At 45.0% G+C, this 20,617-nt stretch overlaps 1 protein-coding gene across 1 annotated transcript in view; it reads right to left on the reverse strand.

Moving 5' to 3' along the window:
• LOC311123317 (multidrug resistance-associated protein 1-like) overlaps positions 1-18,593 on the reverse strand; it is a gene marked incomplete at both ends in the record, with an annotated part of 32,214 nt that extends 13,621 nt beyond the window's left edge. Inside the window, 5 exons of the mRNA XM_084197577.1 lie at positions 724-846; positions 4,982-5,119; positions 8,074-8,199; positions 9,063-9,239; positions 18,552-18,593. Coding sequence (XP_084053703.1) covers positions 724-846; positions 4,982-5,119; positions 8,074-8,199; positions 9,063-9,239; positions 18,552-18,593 — 606 coding nt within the window. The remainder of the gene's footprint in view (positions 1-723; positions 847-4,981; positions 5,120-8,073; positions 8,200-9,062; positions 9,240-18,551) is intronic.
• Positions 18,594-20,617: the final 2,024 nt, after the last annotated feature.

Below are 20,617 nucleotides of genomic sequence, written 5' to 3' on the forward strand. Positions count from 1 at the left end.
CTCTCTCTTTCTCTCTTGTTGTGACTGACTATGAGAATCTCTGACCAAGATGTGGGTAGAGCAGAGAACACACTAGGGTGTGGCTCTTGCACCAGGCTGTGGCTTCCGGTCCTCTGAACCTCACTACCGCTGGCTGACCAGGACAGATGCTGAGCGACATTAGGAGTTTTTTTGCGACAGTTTGTTTTCTTGTTTTTCTCTCAAGACACAGTATCATGTCATATCATGAACTATATAGGCTTCACTGTAGCTACCAATACCAAAGTCAGGTTGATTAGAACTGGAGTTGTTATAGTCGCTGTGGTTTTTTGGTCGGAACATGATTCTTCAGTCTTTTTTTGTTATTGGACCGACCGTGAGAGAGTATGATTCCCTAAACCGCATAAATACACAACTGCGTTGGTGTAGTAGTGGTGTAATGGTCGTAGCATGGTTCATGTACAGCGGTGGTGTGTGAGTCATATGTATGGAATGGACAGAGTAGACAACACACACACATTCATTCATTCACACTGTCCTCATAGGAAAGTGGGCAGAGAGAGGAAGTGAATCACTTGAGCTTCCACCAAAAGGGAGAGTGTGTTGACAACGAAAGTCGAAAACCACAAGATGGCTTCTATTCTCAATCCCAGTCTCAGCCCAAGCATTCTCTCATGTTGTTTTGGAAGGAGAGAGCATTTTGACGGAAATGAAATATAGCCCACGTTCTGATCCAATGCCTACCTTGACGAGGACGGTTTTTCCCTCTGGAGGCTGGTCAGCGAAACAACACAGGAAGAGCTGGGCCAGTTGGAGTGAGAAGTAGGAGAAAAACGCTATGTATCTCACGATATCGGTGGTGATACCCTGTTAAAAAAGAAAACAGTCAATATTACATGATTGGCAACATTATCATTGTCGTTGCATTTCTTCTGCAACATATAGTTGTGTAACCATTTGTGGGTTACTGAGACATGCATGTTTTAAGTTTTAAGACATAGGGAAATGGGTTGGTTACACATGACATTGTAACTGTGGCAAACCTATGTCAAAAAGAAAACTAACATTTTATTTATGTTTCAATTGAAATGCTCTGTCACAACTAGTAAACAATGTATCATTAATGGCGTTAGTTGAAAAGTGCATTGCTGTGGCACAGTTTTTCATCAGTGTGGGTTCGCGTGAGTTTTTCAACATGCAAGCTTTTCTTCCCAGATGAAGATTTCAAGATTTCCCATACTTGAACTCAACATAAGGCACACTATATAGGACAGGATATGGTTATATGCCACGATCACAGACAGACTCAATAAAGCTTATTTTGAACCGTAAAGCCAAATGGTGAAAAACCAAAGTCTTTAATATGTCGCTTTATATAAATGAAGCAATAGTAAAAAGCTCCCTGCAGTCACGCGACGACCCATATCTGTAAATAGAGAGATTATGGGTGAAGCAGAAACAAACCAACAACCCTCCCTCACTCTCTCACTCTCAATGGAAGACAGCCAAAACAGTGATATTAACCACGTATGTCAAATGTGGTTTTCACATGTTATTCTTAACTTATAAGAGACCAGCAGGGATGCAGCCAGTCAATATGCTCTCAATGGTGCAGCTGTATAACTTTTTGAGGATCTGAGGGCCCATGCCAAATCTTTTTTGCCTGCTGACGGGGATGAGGCATTGTCGTGCCCTCTTCATGACTGTGTTGGTGTGTTTGTACCATGATAGGTCCTTAGCGATGTGGACACAAGCTCTCGACCCGCTCCACTACAGCCCCGTCGATGTGAATGGGGGAATGTTCGGCCCTCCGTTTCCTGTAGTTGTTGATGACAACCTCACACTATGTTTCGCCCAGAGTGGAGATAGGGAGACCAAACTAGATCCGGCCGCACAGTGAAAACAGGGTCAGGATGGTATGGGGCTAGGAGTGGGTGGTAACATAGGTCAGTTGGTCTGACCAACGAGCCGAGGGAATTGGGTCTGCAAAACCAAACCAAACATGAACTCTGTACACTCAGACTTTTTAGTTTTGCACTAAAATGTCTCTGCGCTACATTGAGACACTTTATGTTGAGATACAGGAACTGTCTTATAATGTTGTTGCTAGTCTACCAGAAGACCTGTCTCAAAGTTTGTCCAAATGATCAGTGCTGGTGGTGGCCACGTGTGTGCACGTTTACACTATATGTGTGCTTCTGTGTATGAAAATGTGTCTGTCTATACACTGAGTGTACGAAACATGCTCTTTCCATGACATAGACTGACCAGGTGAATTCAGGTGAAAGCTATGATCCCTTATTGATGTCACTTGTTAAATCCACTTCAATCAGTGTAGATGAAGGGGAGGAGATAGGTTAACGAAGGATTTCTAAGCCTTGAGACAATTGAGGATTGTGTATGTGTGCCATTCAGAGGGTGAATGGGCAAGACAAAATATTTAATATTTGAACAGGGTGTATGGTAGTAGGTCCCAGGTTTGAATGTGTCAAGAACTGCAACGCTGCTGGGTTTTTCACGCTCAACAGTTTCCTGTGTGTATCAAGAATGGCCCCCCACCCAAAGGACATCCAGCCAACTTCACACAACTCTGGGAAGCATTGGAGTCAACATGGGCCAGCATCCCTGTGGAACGCTTTTGAGACCTTGTAGAGTCCATGCGCTGACAAATTGAGGGTGTTGTGAGGGGAAAAGGGGATGCAACTCAATATTTGGAAGGTGTTCTTAATGTTTTGTTCACCCGGTGTATGTGTCTGTGTTGAGTGGATAATACACAGACACTACATTACCAAAAGTATGTGGACACCTGCTCGTCGAACATCTAATTCCAAAACCATGGGCGTTAATATGTAGTTGGTCCCCCCTTTTATGCTATAACATCCACCATTCTTCTGGGAAGGCTTTCGACTAGATGTTGGAACATTGCTACGGAGACTTGCTTCCATTCAGCCACAAGATCATTAGTGAGGTCAGGCACTGATGTTGGGCGATTAGGCCTGGCTCGCAGTCGGCGTTCCAATTCATCCCAAAGGTGTTCGATGGGGTTGAGGTCAGGGCTCTGTGCAGGCCAGTCAAGTTCTTCCAGACCGATCTCGACAAACCATTTCTGTATGGACCTCGCTTTGTGCACAGGGGCATTGTCATGCTGAAACAGGAAAGGGCCTTCCCAAAGAAGCACAGAATGGTCTAGAATGTCATTGTATGCTGTAGCGTTAAAATTTCCCTTCACTGGAACTAAGGGCCCTAGCCCGAACTATGAAAAACAGCCCCAGACCATTATTCTTCCTCCACCAAACTTTACAGTTGGCACTATACATTGGGGCAGGTAGCGTTCTCCTGGCATCCGCCAAACCCATATTCGTCTGTCGGACTGCCAGATGGTGAAGCGTGATTCATTACTGCAGAGAACACATTTCCACTGCTCCAGAGTCCAATGGCGGTGAAATTTTTACCACTCCAGCTGACGCTTGGCATTGCACATGTTGACCTTAGGCTTGTGTGCGGCTGCTCGGCCATGGAAACCCATTTCATTAAGCTCCCGACGAACAGTTTTTGTCCTGACCTTGCTTCCAGAGGCAGTTTGGAACTCGGTAGTGAGTGTTGCAACCGAGGACTGATGATTTTTATGCGCTACGCACTTCAGCACTCTGCGGTCCCGTTCTGTGAGCTTGTGTGGTCTACCACTTCGCGGCTGAGCCGCTGTTACTCCTAGACGTTTCCACTTCACAATAACAGCACTTACAGTTGACCGGGGCAGCTCTAGCAGGGCAGAAATTTGACGAACTGAGTTGTTGGAAAGGTGGCATCCTATGACGGTGCCACATTGAAAGTCACTGAGCTCTTCAGTAAGGCCATTCTACTGCCAATGTTTGTCTATGGAGATTGCATGGCTGTGTGCTCGATTTTATACACTTGTCAGCAACGGGTGTGGCTGAAATTGCCGAATCCCCAAATTCGGAGGGGTGTCCACATACTTTTGTATATATGGTGTATTTCCCAGTAGGTCGGTCCGTCCCTATTAAAACAATTTAATCCATTTTAGAAGAAGGCTGTAACATAACAAAATGTGGAAAAAGTGAAAGGGTCTGAATACTTTCGGAATGCACTGTATAGTGTATTTCCCAGTAGGTTGGTCCTAGACAGTGTTTGCTGGCTGCTCCTGCCCATAAAAGTGGTGCTGACGTGCCTCTGGTCTGACCCTGGGCTGCCATGTTGTGTTTCTGTCTCACCATCATTATTGGTTTTACCTCAGAGCTGTCGTTAGCTCTGGCCTAAACACTACGTGTGGTAATGTCATACTGGAGGCGATAAGGATGTGATACGGATGTTTCTAGAAATGCAAATGCTGTTACCGCTAGGACAAATATGAGGACAATGATTGCGGTGTCTGGAAGGAAGAGACACCGGATGAGAGGAGGGGAGTCTAGCAATCTACACAGGCTTTAGGGAGTTGGCGGTGTCTGTCATCCACCCTGCCAAAACTGCAGGGTTTCCTCTGTCGATTTTGGGGAGGCAATGCGTCTATACCCAAGTAATGTAAAGTCTAGACTAGAAAACCCTTGGTTAATTTTGTGGAGTTACGAATAAAGCATAGCAGACACAACAGCATCTCTATATCAAGCTATGCGATCTCTAGTCTCTAAATCTAGACTATGGGTAGACAACCCTAGACCCTAGACAACCCTTCAGGCAAACTCTGGTTCTGCGGGGTCACTGAGTACAAACCTAAGCAGACATAACAGTCAGGATGTAGAAGTAGCATATCCATCCAAGTAAATTGTTTCCTATGTTACAAAATTACTGTGTGTCATGACTATTTTGACAATAGTCTCTATTAACCTACATTCATATTCGGTTATAGCTTGTGAGAATAATTTTGACTACTTGTAACATCAGTCATGCAGATATTGAGTATCTTAGTGCCTGTGTCATTACACATGCTATTTCTCCTATAGACAATGGACAGTAAAGTAATCTTCTACTACTACTACTACTACCGTACCTCGTACATAACCAGCTGGATCTTTGCCCTTAGGGGCACCAGGGAACACACCACCGCCAGGACCCAGAACAGGAAGAGGAAGACGGAGGAACGACAGCCTCGTATCCTCTCCAAATGGATGATGCAAATGGCCAGGACCTGAGGAGAGAGTGAGAGAGTGGGAGAGTGAGAGAGTGAGAGAATGGGAGAGTGAGAGAGTGGGAGAATGAGAGAGTGGGAGAGTGTGAGAGAGTGGGAGAGTGGGATAATGAGAGAGTGGGAGAGTGGGAGAGTGGGAGAGAGGGAGAGGGAGAGTGGGAGAGAGGGAGAGAGAGGGAGAGGGAGAGTGGGAGAGTGGGAGAGTGGGAGAGAGGGAGAGTGGGAGAGTGAGAGAGTGGGAGAGTGGGAGAGAGGGAGAGTGGGAGAGAGAGGGAGAGGGAGAGTGGGAGAGAGGGAGAGTGAGAGAGTGGGAGAGTGAGAGAGTGGGAGAGTGAGAGAGAGTGAGTTTCGTATGACTTGCATTACAATGGACAGTAAAAGTAAAGCGAGTGCTTTGAAAGGAGAGACCCCCGACTGGGGACTGGCAAGCAAGTCTACTTTGAAACTGAACTACTATTACTTTGAAGATGAAAATTAATCCCTCAATAAATCCTCTGTATCAGCATTCACTATCATTCCCAGTAGTCTCTCAGGGGCTGAGAAGAACACTGAGAAGAACCAATGGCTAAATAGAAAACATTTGTAAGGATTGGATTTGGCTTTTGTTGGTTTTGGAGAAAGAGGTTAGATTGGGATTTCCCTGACCACAGACGCAGCTGTTATCCTGCTGACTTCCTTCAATAAAACAACAGATGTATAATACTATGTCCTCCACCTCTCCTTCCTTCCATCCCTCCATCTATGCATTGCTTTTTGCCTTAATTGCACTATATTTATTTTCTCTCATTCAAAAACGTCTTTGAACTGTTCTATTTTTGTTCGAAAACAGGCCATCATTGTAAATAAAATACAATTCTTAACTGACTCGCCTGGTTAAATAAAGGTTTAGTAAAATAAGTAGATAAAACAGGACTGATTCCATGTTTTGGGGCACCACTGTCTGTCCGAAAAAGCCCTTGTCTTTCCACGGACTGTGTTTTGGCTGTAATTATCTCTTGACTGTCTGTAGTTTGGTCAAGTTGAGACTTCATCTTGCCTCGCCAGCTCATCACTAAAAGGAGAGTGTGGTTCTAGAGTTGCATAAAAGATACCATACTGGTTGCATCTGATCGGGATGGATGAGCCATCAAAACCACTGAACTGTCCTGTTTTTAAGCAACCAGCCGTGATTATAATAACGTTTGATAGATCAACAACACCATAGAAACACTGTATATAGTAGAGATAAATATGGTGGTTGTTGTGTTCATTTTCAGTTGCTACGCCTATTGCCTGACTAGCCACATTGCAGGCAAAGAAACAGCCACCAGCCTCATAATTCCCAGTATAAAACTCTTGATAGATCAACGACACCATAGAAACTAGCCTGGTCCCAGATTGGTTTGTGCTACCTTGACAACTCCTAAGGTCATAGTGTGGCAAGACAGCACAAACAGATCTGGGACCAGGCTAGGTAGAAACACTGTATGGAAAAATATCTATGCTGGCTGTCAGGTTCATTTTCCAGTTTCTATGCTGCTTGGCCTGTTGCCTAACTAGTCACATTGCGAGCAAGAAATGGCCATTCCCTTCTGAGAGGAACCCAATGCCTTGAATGGAAGTCAGTGGGTGGAACTAAGTCCATTACTAAAACCTAACTCAATGCCCTACCTAGTAATTATACTGGAAGTCTGGGGCATTGGGGCGGAAAAAGAACTCTGCGTCATGGTGTCGCTGATTACAGCAGATGGCGTGCCTTGCAAGCAGCTCTCATGGTAGGAAGGGAGAGCGACCATGACCACGAACTGGGGTGAGTCTGGTGAAAAAGTTCCCGTACATTGACTGTATATGGGTCAAGAAAAACAACTTAGTTTCTTTCGGACACAGTGTTGATTAGCTTTACGTATGGGAAACCAGGGGGTGGTGGCGGCCATTATGGTTCTATGTCCAGAAAATGATTGGACTTGGCTTTTTATTTATTTAGCAAACAACGGTAAATATCATGGCTGGTTAACTGTAGCAAGGTCTTGGATTTCAAATCCGGGTCCATAATATGATAATAAGTGACCTTTTCAAAATGGATGCCTGGTATACCTGGTACAAGAGATGCTTTCAGTATTTCTTCACCCAAACAGTCGCTGATATTGACCTAAGAGTCTGAGGTGACCACAGGTGGGCCAGGCTGTCTGATTTGGAGGGACTGAGTCTGTGCAGCACTTGTGTTCGGCCTCTGAGGGAGAGGGGAGTTGTGGGTAGGGAGAGGGGGTTTGTGGGTAGGGGGCGTCATGGCTCTGTGAGTCAGCTACAGGAGGCACACTGCCCTACATCCGGCCTCCTCCGCTCCTCCCTTCCTCTATCCCCAACCCCTGGATATACTCCCCTTCACAGTAGTAAACAGGACTTTATTCTATCTAGCTGGGCCACCCATAGTGCACTGCACTGCTCTCCACCGACATTCTTCTCATCCTGATCCCAGTACTGTAAATCTCAGTGGGGAGGATGATTTGAGAGTAGAGTACAGTATGTCTTTGTAATCATGAGTCATTAGTAAAAGCTGTCACGCAAGTGTTTATCGACAGAGGTCATGGAGTGTGTTACTTAGTCCCTGCCCTCTCAGAGTAAATCAGGAGTAAACGACTCAAGCTGCTACTATACGCATCCACCCCCCAGGATCTGCTGTCAAGGAAGCCTCTTTGTTCACGATTGCTCTCTCCATCTACAATGTTTCAGTATCGCCGCTTGACTTCTCTTCCTTGACAGCAGATCCTGGGGGTGCATATAAAATATAAATAATGCATTTCACCTGCTTAAATAAAGGTGAGCACCCTGCCCAGGATCTGCTGTCAGGGAAGAGAAGTCAACAGCAGATACTGAGAGGTAAACAGTAGATAGAGAGAGAGAGCAATGGTGAAGAAAGAGGGTGAGACAAGACAGAAACTGATACAAAGACATTGGCTGATAGTTACAGTACTTACCACAGTCAAGCTGCGTATGATGGGACTGAGGAGGAAGACCATGTGGTTTTGGATCTCATGACTCCGCTCCAGAAGAATGTAGAAGAACTCCACGAAGCCAAAGGAGGCCAGGAGGAACCCCAGCACCTGGAGGATGAACAGACACAGGGAGGTAAGAAGGAGAGTGAGTTCTACAGTACTGTCATTGTGATCGATTTAAACGTTTTGGTTACTGGGGAAACCAGAAAAATGGATCTTCAGCACCTAAATGACAATCTGGACATAGACTCTCAAGAGATTCTGGAACTGTCAATCCATATTGTCAAGCCGCATGTCTCCATATTGTAAGTATTTTATATACTTTATACAGACTGAAGTATAACCACATGGAACATAGCAGTGAAAAGTGAGAAGGGACCAAGACATTTAAATGTACATGTAACCCTCTTGGAGTGCCATGTATGCCATCCTATAAACTCTTACGTCCGTCCTGTAAACTCTCCATGCTTTCTTGATTAAACTCTCTAAACCTTCAAGGCTGATTTCCCCTCCTCTTGCTCGCTGAGGCATGAAATTGTCCCCGGCCGGCCCTATTTAAACACACCACATGGTGCTTGATTTTCACAGTACTTCACACTCATATTATTTTATGGCAGATATGGTCGCTGCACTCGAACACTCGTCTGGTCTTGTATAATGTTAATGTCTACTCTTGCAGTTTGGTTTAAGGCTGGTCTTAAGGCTCAGGACTGGTTGGCGCAGGCTGGTTGGACTTTCAGGTCGAAACGTTGCACTGAATAACACTACAGGAGCATCCAACGGTGTGTGGGTACTGGGTATCTATTTTTCTTTCATGACTTTACTTTTTGTACCCTGCATCTGGATGTGCTTATAAACTCAGGCTGGTTTGGCTCATAGAGATCGAATGACTAGAATGGACAATTCAAGTCAATGTTCTGTGATTATTGGACCGACCGTTGACCATATTGGGATTCTATTGGTTGGCTCACCATCTTGGCGGTGCAGAGAGTAGAGATTCTGATGCATCCACAGTCATGGCAGTAGAGATGGAGGGCATAGAAGGGCGCCAACAGCCAGAGGTAGATGCACGGGAACCAGACCAGCACCGTGTTCTGGAAGCACTCTGTCAGGTCCGGTTTGTCCGTGTACCACGTTCGATTCCAGTCCTGGGAAAGACAAAGATAGGCCCATTAATGATATGCAGTGTAAAATTAGGATGGTAGAGAGAGGAGGAGGAGGTTTCTGCACCTTTCTCTGCACTGAGTAGAAGTCATTTCTTTCTTGACTCAATACAGATTTACATTTATGAAATGGAGGATTGTCCATTGTTCTCATGAGTTCATTTTAGGTACAGAATTTCTCATTCAGTCTCTAAATTGGCTGTGTTCAAATAAATAGAACTCAACCAATTTTCCTCCAAGCTTTGCCTACTGTATTGTCAACTTGATGAACGTCAATTTGATATATTAGTCTAACAGTTTACTTCTGTCAGGGTATTAGCCTAGTGACACATTATTGAGGGCAAGGATTGTTACATAAACTGCTTGAAGCAGGGCTGAGTCCAGTCCAGAGAAACTGGACGCTGGCTTCAGTATAATGTCCCAGTCTGTGGATCTAGGCAGTGGAGAGTGAAACCACAGCAAGTCAACATAATCTGTGTGTGTTGGTTGAATGGTTGGAGCTTGGGAGTTTTTCTTCTTTTTTTCTAAAGAGCTGAGTCAGTCCTGGAATTTTTTTTACCCACGGCTCCAGCACGTTAAAAAAACTTTCCCCTTTGGAAGGGCGAAGTCAGTCAAAATATTACAGTACATGATGACGATACAAATCCACTTAGACGACAGTGGGATGTATCCTGTTTGTGTGTACTGTTGGCCGAAGTTGCCAAATCCACATTTTGAGATTGCATCATGCCTGCCTGCAGCCCCGGCGACGGTGGACTGAAAAGGAAAGAAGTCTGACTGTAAAAGCACCAAAATACTCTTAGCCTCTAAGTGCTCTGTAGTTCTCTCACCTCTCCCTGTTTATCACCTCTAAGCCCACTAACGAGGGGCTGGGTGTCTGGCTGCAGTCTGCAGTTTGGAGGAGCTAGAGGGGCCTGCAGAGTCGCGAGAGGAAGTGGGTTTAACTACTACGGTCGGTTGGACTTGTTGAGCGGCGGCACTGCAGACTCGGAGCATTGTGAATCATCCACACACACAATAGCTTGTAGCAGCAGGGCAAGGCAGACTCCCAAGGGTATAAAGGAGAGTAACCACAATTCATAACAGATGCATGTAGGGTCATTACGCAACAACAACACCAAATGTGGTACTATACTGTAACAAATGTGTTATTCATTTCAGTTTCGTTTATCTATCCCACAAGGGGCAATTCTGCTCCTACTACATAAAATACTCCAGATCATGCGTGAGGAAATTCATCCAGCTACTGTATATTTTCTCTGTGTAACAGATATTCTTCTGAAGTGAAGTGAAGTGCTAGATGGCTATTGACTCAATGAGTGGGAATTTTTTTCACAGTCTCTCCTTGGCTTCTGTTGTCAATTTAGGCCTGTGAACAAACGCTTTTACAACTTTTATATAAGAATCGTAAGTTGTCAAACAAACTCCAAAGGTTTTTTTGGGTCACCTTGCTCAGCATTTTGGTTTGGATGGAAATGGAAGGTCTATTTTTACCTATCAAACGTAGTGATGTGAACTGAGCAGAGAGAGCCTGCATGGACTGTGTTGTGCACCGTTCAGTTATCTGAGAGAAATTATACATTCTGATTCCTTTTTTATATCATTCAATTCTTTACTATAATACTTTACGTCACCGCAAGCATACATCTGTCCAAAGATCTCAACCATTTGGCATATGGAGTGTATGTGTTAGCTAAATTGGATCTGTCCAGAGTGAAGATAGATTCTGCAAAAACATTGTCATTTAGAGAACTGTTCATCACTGCCTTTGTCACGTCTCCCAAATTGCAGAGTAGTTTTGATTCAAAACATGTTGAATTGCAAGGTTTCAATACAATCCCTCCAGCTTGCAGGGTAGGTGTTGTCTGAACCACACCTCTCTTGCTGAATGCAGGATTCTATACGTTAAATTGCCGTTATCCACAATGCAAGATAATAACATTTGATTGATAGGGGATAAAATCATTATATTTTCACCATTCAGCTCTTTGAAAAGAACTGTTACCAAAGTAAGATGATGTTTTTGATGTAACCGCACTACTCTGAAGAGTAAGGGCCCCGGGCCCAGGGACATACGTTGCCATAACATTGCTATATATCCATTATGTGTGCTAACTGTCACCTTCTGTAAATGTTTTTATCTGGATGTTCCAGAGTTCCCCATTCACAACATTTTATTTTATGTTCTGAACATCTTGTCCCACGTTGGAATCTTTGTTAAAGATGCTGCTGGCACGAGACTAGGTAGGCCACCGTTGTATAGAAACTCAGTAAAAAAATAAACATTTACTGCACTTATTTTCAGCAAACTTAACATGTGTAAATATTTGTATAAACAAGATTCAACAACTGAGACATAAACTGAACAAGTTCCACAGACATGTGACTAACATAAATTGAATAATGTGTCCCTGAACAAAGGGGGGGTCAAAATCAAAAGTAACAGTCAGTATCTGGTGTGGACACCAGCTGCATTAAGTACTGCAGTGCATCTCCTCCTCATGACCTGCACCAGATTTGCCAGTTCTTGCTGTGAGATGTTACCCCACTCTTCCACCAAGGCACCTGCAAGTTCCAGGACATTTCTGGGGAATGGCCCTAGCCCTCACCCTCCGATCCAACATGTCCCAGACGTGCTCAATGGGATTGAGATCTGGGCTCTTCGCTGGCCATGGCAGAACACTGACATTCCTGTCTTGCAGGAAATCACGCACAGAACGAGCAGTATGGCTGGTGGCATTGTCATGCTAGAAGGTCATGCCAGGATGAGCCTGCAGGAAGGGTACCACATGAGGGAGGAGGATGTCTTCCCTGTAACGCACAGCGTTGAGATTGCCTGCAATGACAACAAGCTCAGTCCGATGATGCTGTGACACACCGCCCCAGACCATGACGGACCCTCCACCACTAAATCGATCCCACTCCAGAGTACAGGCCTCGATGTAACGCTCATTCCTTCGACGATAAACGCGAATCCGACCATCACCCCATGTGAGACAAAACGGCGACTCATCAGTGAAGAGCACTTTTTGCCAGTCCTGTCTGGTCCAGCGACGGTGGGTTTGTGCCCATAGGCGACGTTGTTGCCGGTGATGTCTGGTGAGGACCTGCCTTACAACAGGCCTACAAGCCCTCAGTCCAGCCTCTCTCAGCCTATTGCGGACAGTCTGAGCACTGATGGAGGGATTGTGCATTCCTGGTGTAGCTCGGGCAGTTGTTGTTGCCATCCTGTACCTGTCCCGCAGGTGTGATGTTCGGATGTACCGATCCTGTGCAGGTGTTGTTACACGTGGTCTGCCACTGCGAGGACGATCAGCTGTCCGTCCTGTCTCCCTGTAGCACTGTCTTAGCCGTCTCACAGTACGGACATTGCAATTTATTGCCCTGGCTACATCTGCAGTCCTCATGCCTCCTTGCAGCATGCCTAAGGCACGTTCACGCAGATGAGCAAGGACCCTGGACATCTTTCTTTTGGTGTTTTTCAGAGTCAGTAGAAAGGCCTCTTTAGACCTTAATTGCCTACCGTCTGTAAGCTGTTAGTGTCTTAATGACTGTTCCACAGGTGCATGTTCATTCATTGTTTATGGTTCATTGAACAAGCATGGGAAACAGTGTTTAAACCCTTTCCAATGAATATCTGTGAAGTTATTTAGATTTTTACGAATGATCTTTGAAAGACAGGGTCCTGAAAAAGGGACGTTTCTTTTTTTGCTGAGTTTAGTATCAGATTGGTGAAATCTGAAGGTACGTAGACTGATAATGGTCATGTTCTTTTGGCTTTGCTGGCAATATAACGGTTATGGCATGTTACTTGGTAGCAGATTGTTCTAGAAGTAGCAGACTGTTCTATGGATGAAATCTCAACTAGTGTATTCCTGAATAAGACTGATGAGAGGAGAGAGCAAGAGAGGCACCGAGAAAGAGAGTGAGTGATGACAGGTGATTGACTGATGCCTTTCTTCCTGGATCAATGCCATTCTCCAATTTTCGAATAAAAGTACACTTACATCAACGATAGTTCACGTGTATCTGAATAAGACTGGCATGTGAATAGCAGGTCTGAGTGATAGAGAAGGGGGGGGGAAGAGAGAGAGGGAGGACAGGGGGATTGACTAATGGATTTCTACCTGGATCAGGGCCATTCTCCAATTTTCCGAATCAAGGTGCAGAATGTGGAGCTTTGCTCCTATTCAGTACTATTAGGGATTACCGGCAGCTGTCCACATACTGACTGATTCACATGCATAGCATCACATAGGATCCTTACACGTTTGCGACTCTAATTATTGTACTCAGTGCTGTTTCAATATCCATGCCAGCACTCTACTTAGATTAGAGCCAGCACTCTACTTAGATTAGAATGCATGTCCAATATTGTTTCATTAAGTGGTATGCTAGTATGGACATTGGAACCTCCTAGCCTAAGGTCTTTCAAGGGTTATTCCTGTGTACCTATGTGCCCAAAGTGCACATACATAGGTACCTACGGCTCTAATGTCATTCGAGAAAGGTCAGTGCAGACACTGTGCAACTGTACCTTCCTTGTACCGCAGAGAAGTCTACCTGGAAAGGCTTCAGTAACCTAACTTTGAACGTAACCTTTCGGAAACATATGCCGGAACTCTGAACTTACTCTACGCCCTGTACGTTTGGACGTGTCAGTGTGTGCTGGGTCAGTGTGAACTGAACTCTTTCAGGACAATAAAGTCAACCACCAATAAGCACCTTATAGTAAGTTGGCAGAATGTTAGTCAAAAAGACAATCCTGCACAGTACACATTACTCTGCCAAGATGCATTTAGCCCTGTAGAACAATACATCGTCCTGCCACAATAATTGCATGATACACTATATATACAAATGTATGTGGACGCCCCTTCAAATTAGTGGATTTGGCTATTTCAGCCACACCCGTTGCTGACAGGTGTATAAAATCAAGCACACAGCCATGCAATCTCCATAGACAAACATTGGCAACGTGGCACCGTCATAGGATGCCACCTTTCCAACAAGTCAGTTCGCAAATTTCTGCCCTGCTAGAGCTGCCCCGGTCAACTGTAAGTACTGTTATTGTGAAGTGGAAACGTCTAGGAGCAACAACGGCTCAGCCGCGAAGTGGTAGGCCTCACAAGCTCACAGAACGGGACCGCTGAGTACTGAAGTGTGTAGCGCGTAACAATTGTCTGTCCTCGGTTGCAACACTCACTACCGAGTTCCAAACTGCCTCTGGAAGCAACGTCAGCACAATAACTGTTCATCGGGAGCTTCATGAAATGGGTTTCCATGGCCGAACAGCCGCACACAAGCCTAAGATCACCATGCGCAATGCCAAGCTTGGCTGGAGTGGTGTAAAACTCGCTGCCATTGGACTCTGGAGCAGTGGAAATGCGTTCTCTGGAGTGATGAATCACGCTTCACCCTCTGGCAGTCCGACGGATGAATCTGGGTTTGGCGGATGCCAGGAGAATGCTACCTGCCCCAATGCATAGTGCCAACTGTAAAGTTTGGTGGAGGAGGAATAATGGTCTGGGGCTGTTTTTCATGGTTCGGGCTAGGCCCCTTAGTTCCAGTGAAGGGGAATCTTAACGCTACAGCATACAAAGAGATTCTAGACAATTCTGTGCTTCCAACTTTGTGGCAACAGTTTGGGGAAGGCCCTTTCCGGTTTCAGCATGACAATGCCCCTGTGCACAAAGCGAGGTCCATACAGAAATGGTTTGTCGAGATCGGTGTGGAAAAACTTGACTGGCCTGCACAGAGCTCTGACCTCAACCCTACTGAACACCTTTGGGATGAATTGGAACACCGTCTGCGAGCCAGGCCTAATCACCCAACATCAGTGCCTGACCTCACTATTGCTCTTGTGGCTGAATGGAAGCAAGTCCCCGCAGCAATGTTCCAACATCTAGTGGAAAGCCTTCCCAGAAGAGTGGAGGCTGTTATAGCAGCAAAGTGGGGACCAATTCCATATTAATGCCCATGATTTTGGAATGAGATGTTCGACGAGCAGGTGTCCACATACTTTCGGTCATGTAGCGTATATTACAGTACCAATTATAGCCTACTACCTGAGAGTAATTGGTAGAAGCAGTCATCCTTTCAGAGTATTTTGGGTTTCAGACCATATCGAGAACAGTTACAGTGAGGTCCAAAACTAATCAAATCAAATTTTATTGGTCGCTTACACATATTTTGCAGATGTTATCGCAGGTGCAGCGAAATGCATTAGTTTCTAGCTCCAACAGTACAGCAATACCTAACAACACAAAACAATACAGACATATCCAAAAAATAAGAAGAAAGGAATTAAGAAATATCAAAACGAACAATGACATAGTCCGAAATATACTATGTATATGATGGTGTGTATAGAGTAGACCATATGGTCTGCTAAATGGAATATTATTATATTATTATATGAACAGAAAAAGTGTGTACAGCAGTAGTTATATAGGATGAGCCTTGACTAGAATACAGTGTATACATACTGTATTCAATGACTATGTACATAGTGTAACAGTCTTTTTAAGGTGCAGGGTAGAGTACCGGGTGGTAGCCGGCTAGTAAGAGTGATTAAGTTCAGGACATGGTACTGGGCGGAGGCCAGCTAGTTGTGACTATTTAACAGTCTGATGGCCTGGAGAAAGAAGCTGTTTTTCAGTCTCAGCGTTGATGCACCTGTACTGTCTCCGCCTTCTAGATGGTAGCGGGGTGAACAGGCCGTGGTTCAGTTGGCTGAGGTCCTTGATGATCTTCTTGGCCTTCCTGTGACACCGGGTGCTGTAGATGTCCTCGAGGGCAGGCAGTGTGCCCCCAGTGATGCGTTGGGCTGACCACACCACCCTCTGGAGAGCCCTGCGGTTGCGGACGGTGCAATTGCCGTACCAGGCTGTGAAACAGCCCGACAGGATGCTCTCAATAGTACATCTGTAGAATTTCTTCAGCCTCCTGAGGTTGTTGTGCCTTCTTCACCACACTGTCTGTGTGGATATACCTTTTCAGGTTGTCAGTGATGTGCACGCCGAGGAACTTGAAGCTTTAGATCATACCCCAAGACATGCTAACTAGAGGTCTTCACTGATCCACCTGTACCCGAATACCTGAGACCCGATCCGGGACCCAAGCGGGTCCGGATCCAGAATTCTAAATAATGTCACAGGTCTGGGTCGGATCTGATATGATTGTCACGGGTCTCGTGTATGTGTAATTTTAACTGACTTGTCTGGAAGCGCCCGTACAGATCCGAACGCGACTGCTGCAGTAGAGAGAGAGAGAGAGAGAAATGTTCTAATTTATGCTGCTGCTCTTGCTTTTCACGAGAGTGGAGCGTGTAGCTTGTTGTTGTTGTTGTTGGCCACTCATAAGTCAACAAAGCAGCAATAGGCTACAGTCATAGAGCCTCTGTGTGTGGCAAAAGTTAGGCAATATCAAATCAATGGAAGAATTACAAGTTAAAGGAGAAGGATAGGCTACAACGACCAAGAGCCAACAGGTAGGCTGCTACTTATTCTGAATGGAGTTGTTGTTATTTGTAACTGTAAGATGAGAAAGCGCATGCACTGCAGCCTCAATTAGCCTAGCTAGCTAACGTTAGCTATCTTAACTGGCTTCTCCCAGTTTGATGCAGTCAAGACAGATACTACATAATCATGTTTGATGATAACTGACATAGCTATGGCAGCTATTATTCTACTATAGTGCGAGTCGGCTTGTTGGTTGGTTGCTGACTCTCGTCTCTCACTCCCTGCTCCCTGTGTCACTCGCTCACAGTAAGTCTGGTAGAGCTGCACCACTCTCTCCCTCCTCTCGCGCTTTATCAGCTTCGATTAATAAAGTAGCTTAACAAAGGACTTTCTGCTGCTTCCATCACTCGGATCGGACCGGTTCAGGATTCTACCAGGTCTATACGGAACGGGTCTAGTTGTCCTCAGGTCAGTTCGGAACGGATCTCTATATGATATATTTTTATTTATGCATATCGGGTCCGGGTGGGAACGGGTCCATTTGGGACCATTTCGGAACGGGTCCAACGTTTTGGACCCGTGAAGACCTCTAATGCTAACCTCTCAACGTTACCAATAACAGGGAAGGTTAGCATTTTTGATGTAGTCATTGTGTGCTAGGAATATGGGACCAAATACTTAACTGTTGACTACTTTAATAGACTATGTCCAGAAAGTGCTGTAATTTCTAAACGGTTCACCCTCCAATTAAAGCTGACATTCTACACTTTAACCTCCATGGTCATTATGTAAAATGTAAAAAAAAATGTCATTGTATCAAATCCAAAGTGCTGGAGTACAGGTTTTTCAATGCTTCGCAAAGGGCACCTATTGGCAGATGCTGAATATCCCTTTGAGCATGGTGAAGTTATTAATTAGGTTTTTTATGGTGGATCAATATACCCAGTTAGGGATTGCTCAGGTATTTCACCATGAGGCCAACAGTGATTTAAAAATAGTTACAGAGTTTAATGGTTGTGATATGAGGAAAATGAGGATGGAACAACAACATTGTAGCTACTCCACAATACTAACCTAAATGACAGAGTGAAAAGAAGGAAGCCAGCACAACACATCATTGAGTACCTTTCTTCATATTTTCAAGCATGGCGGTGGCTGCATCATGTTATGGGTATGCTTGTCATCGGCAAGGACTAGGGAGTTTTTTTAGGATAAAAAGAAACGGAATACAGCTAAGCACAGGCAAAATCCTAGAGGAAAACCTGGTTCAGTCTGCTTTCCAACAGACACTGGGAGACGAATTCACCTTTCAGCAGGACAATAACCTAAAACACAAGGCCAAATCTACACTGGAGTTGCTTACCAAGACGACATTGAATGTTCCTGAGTGGCCTAGTTACAGTTTTGACTTAAATTGGCTTGAAAATCTATGGCAAGACTTGAAAATGGCTTTTTAGCAATGATCAACAACCAACTTGACAGAGCTTGAAGACTTGTGCAAAAAGACACAGCTGTAATCGTTTCTAACATGTATTGTCTCAGTGGGGTGAATACTTATCTAAACATTAGTGTTTTATTTGTCATACATTTTTTATCAATGTTACAATTTTTCTTCCACTTTGACATTACAGAGTATTTTGTGTAGATTGATGACCAAAAATGACAATTAAATCCCTTTTAATCCCACTTTGTAACACAACAACATTGTGAAAAACTCAAGGGGTGTGAATACTTTCTGAAGGCACTGTATTCTAAATAGTTGACTGCCGGTACTTTCTCAAACAAGGGTTGAGTCTGTAGTTACTTTTGAACATGAGGTCCATCATGCACTCACCCATAGAGGATCCAGGCCGCTGAGTTCACAAAAGGCATCCATCCACTCCCCTTTTCCTCCTCCTCACTTCTCTCTGGAGTACAATATCCCTTCTCAGGATGGGCACAGGTACTGTATGAGTGAGAGAGAGTGTCTCTGTGTAAGACTCCTCTTTCTGAGGTAAAATATCGCTGCTCTCAGGCTAGGCAGGTGTAGGCTAGTCACTCAGTGTGAGCCAGTGTGAGACTTCTCCTCAGTGAAGGCACTCTGCAAGTGTGTCTGTGTAAGAGTTCTCTCTAGTGAAGGCACTTTGTGTGTGTCTCTGTGTTAAAGTACACTGTGTGTATCTCTGTATTAAGGTACACTGTGTCTGTCTTTGTAGAAGGCTTCTTCTGTTAGTGAAGCCACTCAAGTGTTCTAGTGTTCAAGTCAAGTGTTCCTCTCCTCGCTCTCTCTGACACCTTGTGCTCTCTCTGTGCTCCTCCAGCAGTTCTGAGTCCCTCTCTGTGTCTCTGCTGTTTATGAGTGTGTCTCCCTGTTAGGTGGGTGGAAATATTTCTCTCTCTCTCTCGCTCTCTCTCTCGCTTTCTCTCTCTCTCTCTCTCTCTCTCTCTCTCTCTCTCTCTCTCTCTCTCTCTCTCTCTCTCTCTCTCTCCTCCTTTTCTCCAGCGTCTGCTGGATCTTGATCAAAACACCACAACTTGCTACTCCCCCCTCGATAGGATGGCAGTCTGTTCCACACCCAGAAACACTCCTCTCCTCCCTCTCTCCCTTCTCGCTTTCTCCCCTCGACACCCGTCCTCTCCCTGTAGTAAAGTAGCAGCTTTCTCTCCCTCTGTGACCACGAGGAGTTTGTTTTTGCATTGACACAGTTAAATAGGTGCGATTTGCAGAGTTCAAAGTTCATTCCTTATCCTGGCCCCTTGCTTGTCCTAATAACCTAGATATGTATGTCCAGCTGTGTGACATCTATGTAAACAAAGGTCCATGGGAATGCTATGCATTTCCTACCAGCATGGAGGTGAGGAACACTGAGCAAGAGCGGACACCTATGTACAAAGTATGAGACACACACACACACACATATAAACACACACACACATATATATATACACACACACATATATATACACACACACACACATATATATATACACACACGCATATATATATATATACACACACACACACACACACAAACACACAGTGATTATTTATTTGAGTGTAGTTCATAGCCGTGCTATGCCCCTCTAGCTGACCACACACACAGGCAACACTAGGTTCTCAGTGGCCCAGCCAGCACCATGGAGTTGACACACAGAGAGAGAGAGTGTCATTTCTGAGTTATATAGCAGTCCATGATGTAGTGTGGAATGCAGCAACTCACTGATTTCTTTTTGGGGTGTGGATTGTGAATTCTGAGAGGAGATTATGGAGAGTGTGTGTGAGGAGTTGGAGAGTGTGTATGGGGAACTTGGGGGAGTGTGTGAGTGTATGTGCACGTGTGCTTGTTCATGCATGCGTCTGTGTGTGTGTGTGCGCGTGCATGTGCGTCTGTGTGTGTGTGTGCGTGCGTGCATGTGTGTGTGCATGCGTATGTGTGTGGGCAGTGTGTGGGACAGTTGTTGTGTGAGGAGAGTGCCAGATGTGAGGATGAGTAACCCTGCAGCACTTCACTTTCCTCCGAACCTCAGCCAAGCCTTCAAGAAACTCACCACAAACTCTGACCCCAACAGACATCCATCCCCATCGGAACCTCATGGAATATTCTACTAAAACCCAATAAAAACACTGTCTGTGTCTCTCGCTCTTTAAGGGTCTTTGTAGTCTGCTAATAGGTACAGTAGTCTAACATCAGACCCACTAACTGATGACCATCACCCTGGTCAAGACCCAAGGGAAAGTTCATCTGGTGCACGGGGAAAGTATGACAGTGTCTGGTGGTAATACCGACACCACAGCAGAGAAACATGGAAAGAACGGAGGGATGGAGGGAGGGATGGTATGGTAGAAGCAACCCACCATGCCCTCTGCTGTGTCTAGCCACGTGCAAAGAGCGTGAAAGCAAATACGACTCTATTTTTCTT

Source organism: Coregonus lavaretus, assembly GCF_964263955.1.
Source record: "Coregonus lavaretus genome assembly, contig: HAP1_SCAFFOLD_656, whole genome shotgun sequence".
Taxonomy (NCBI): domain Eukaryota; kingdom Metazoa; phylum Chordata; class Actinopteri; order Salmoniformes; family Salmonidae; genus Coregonus; species Coregonus lavaretus.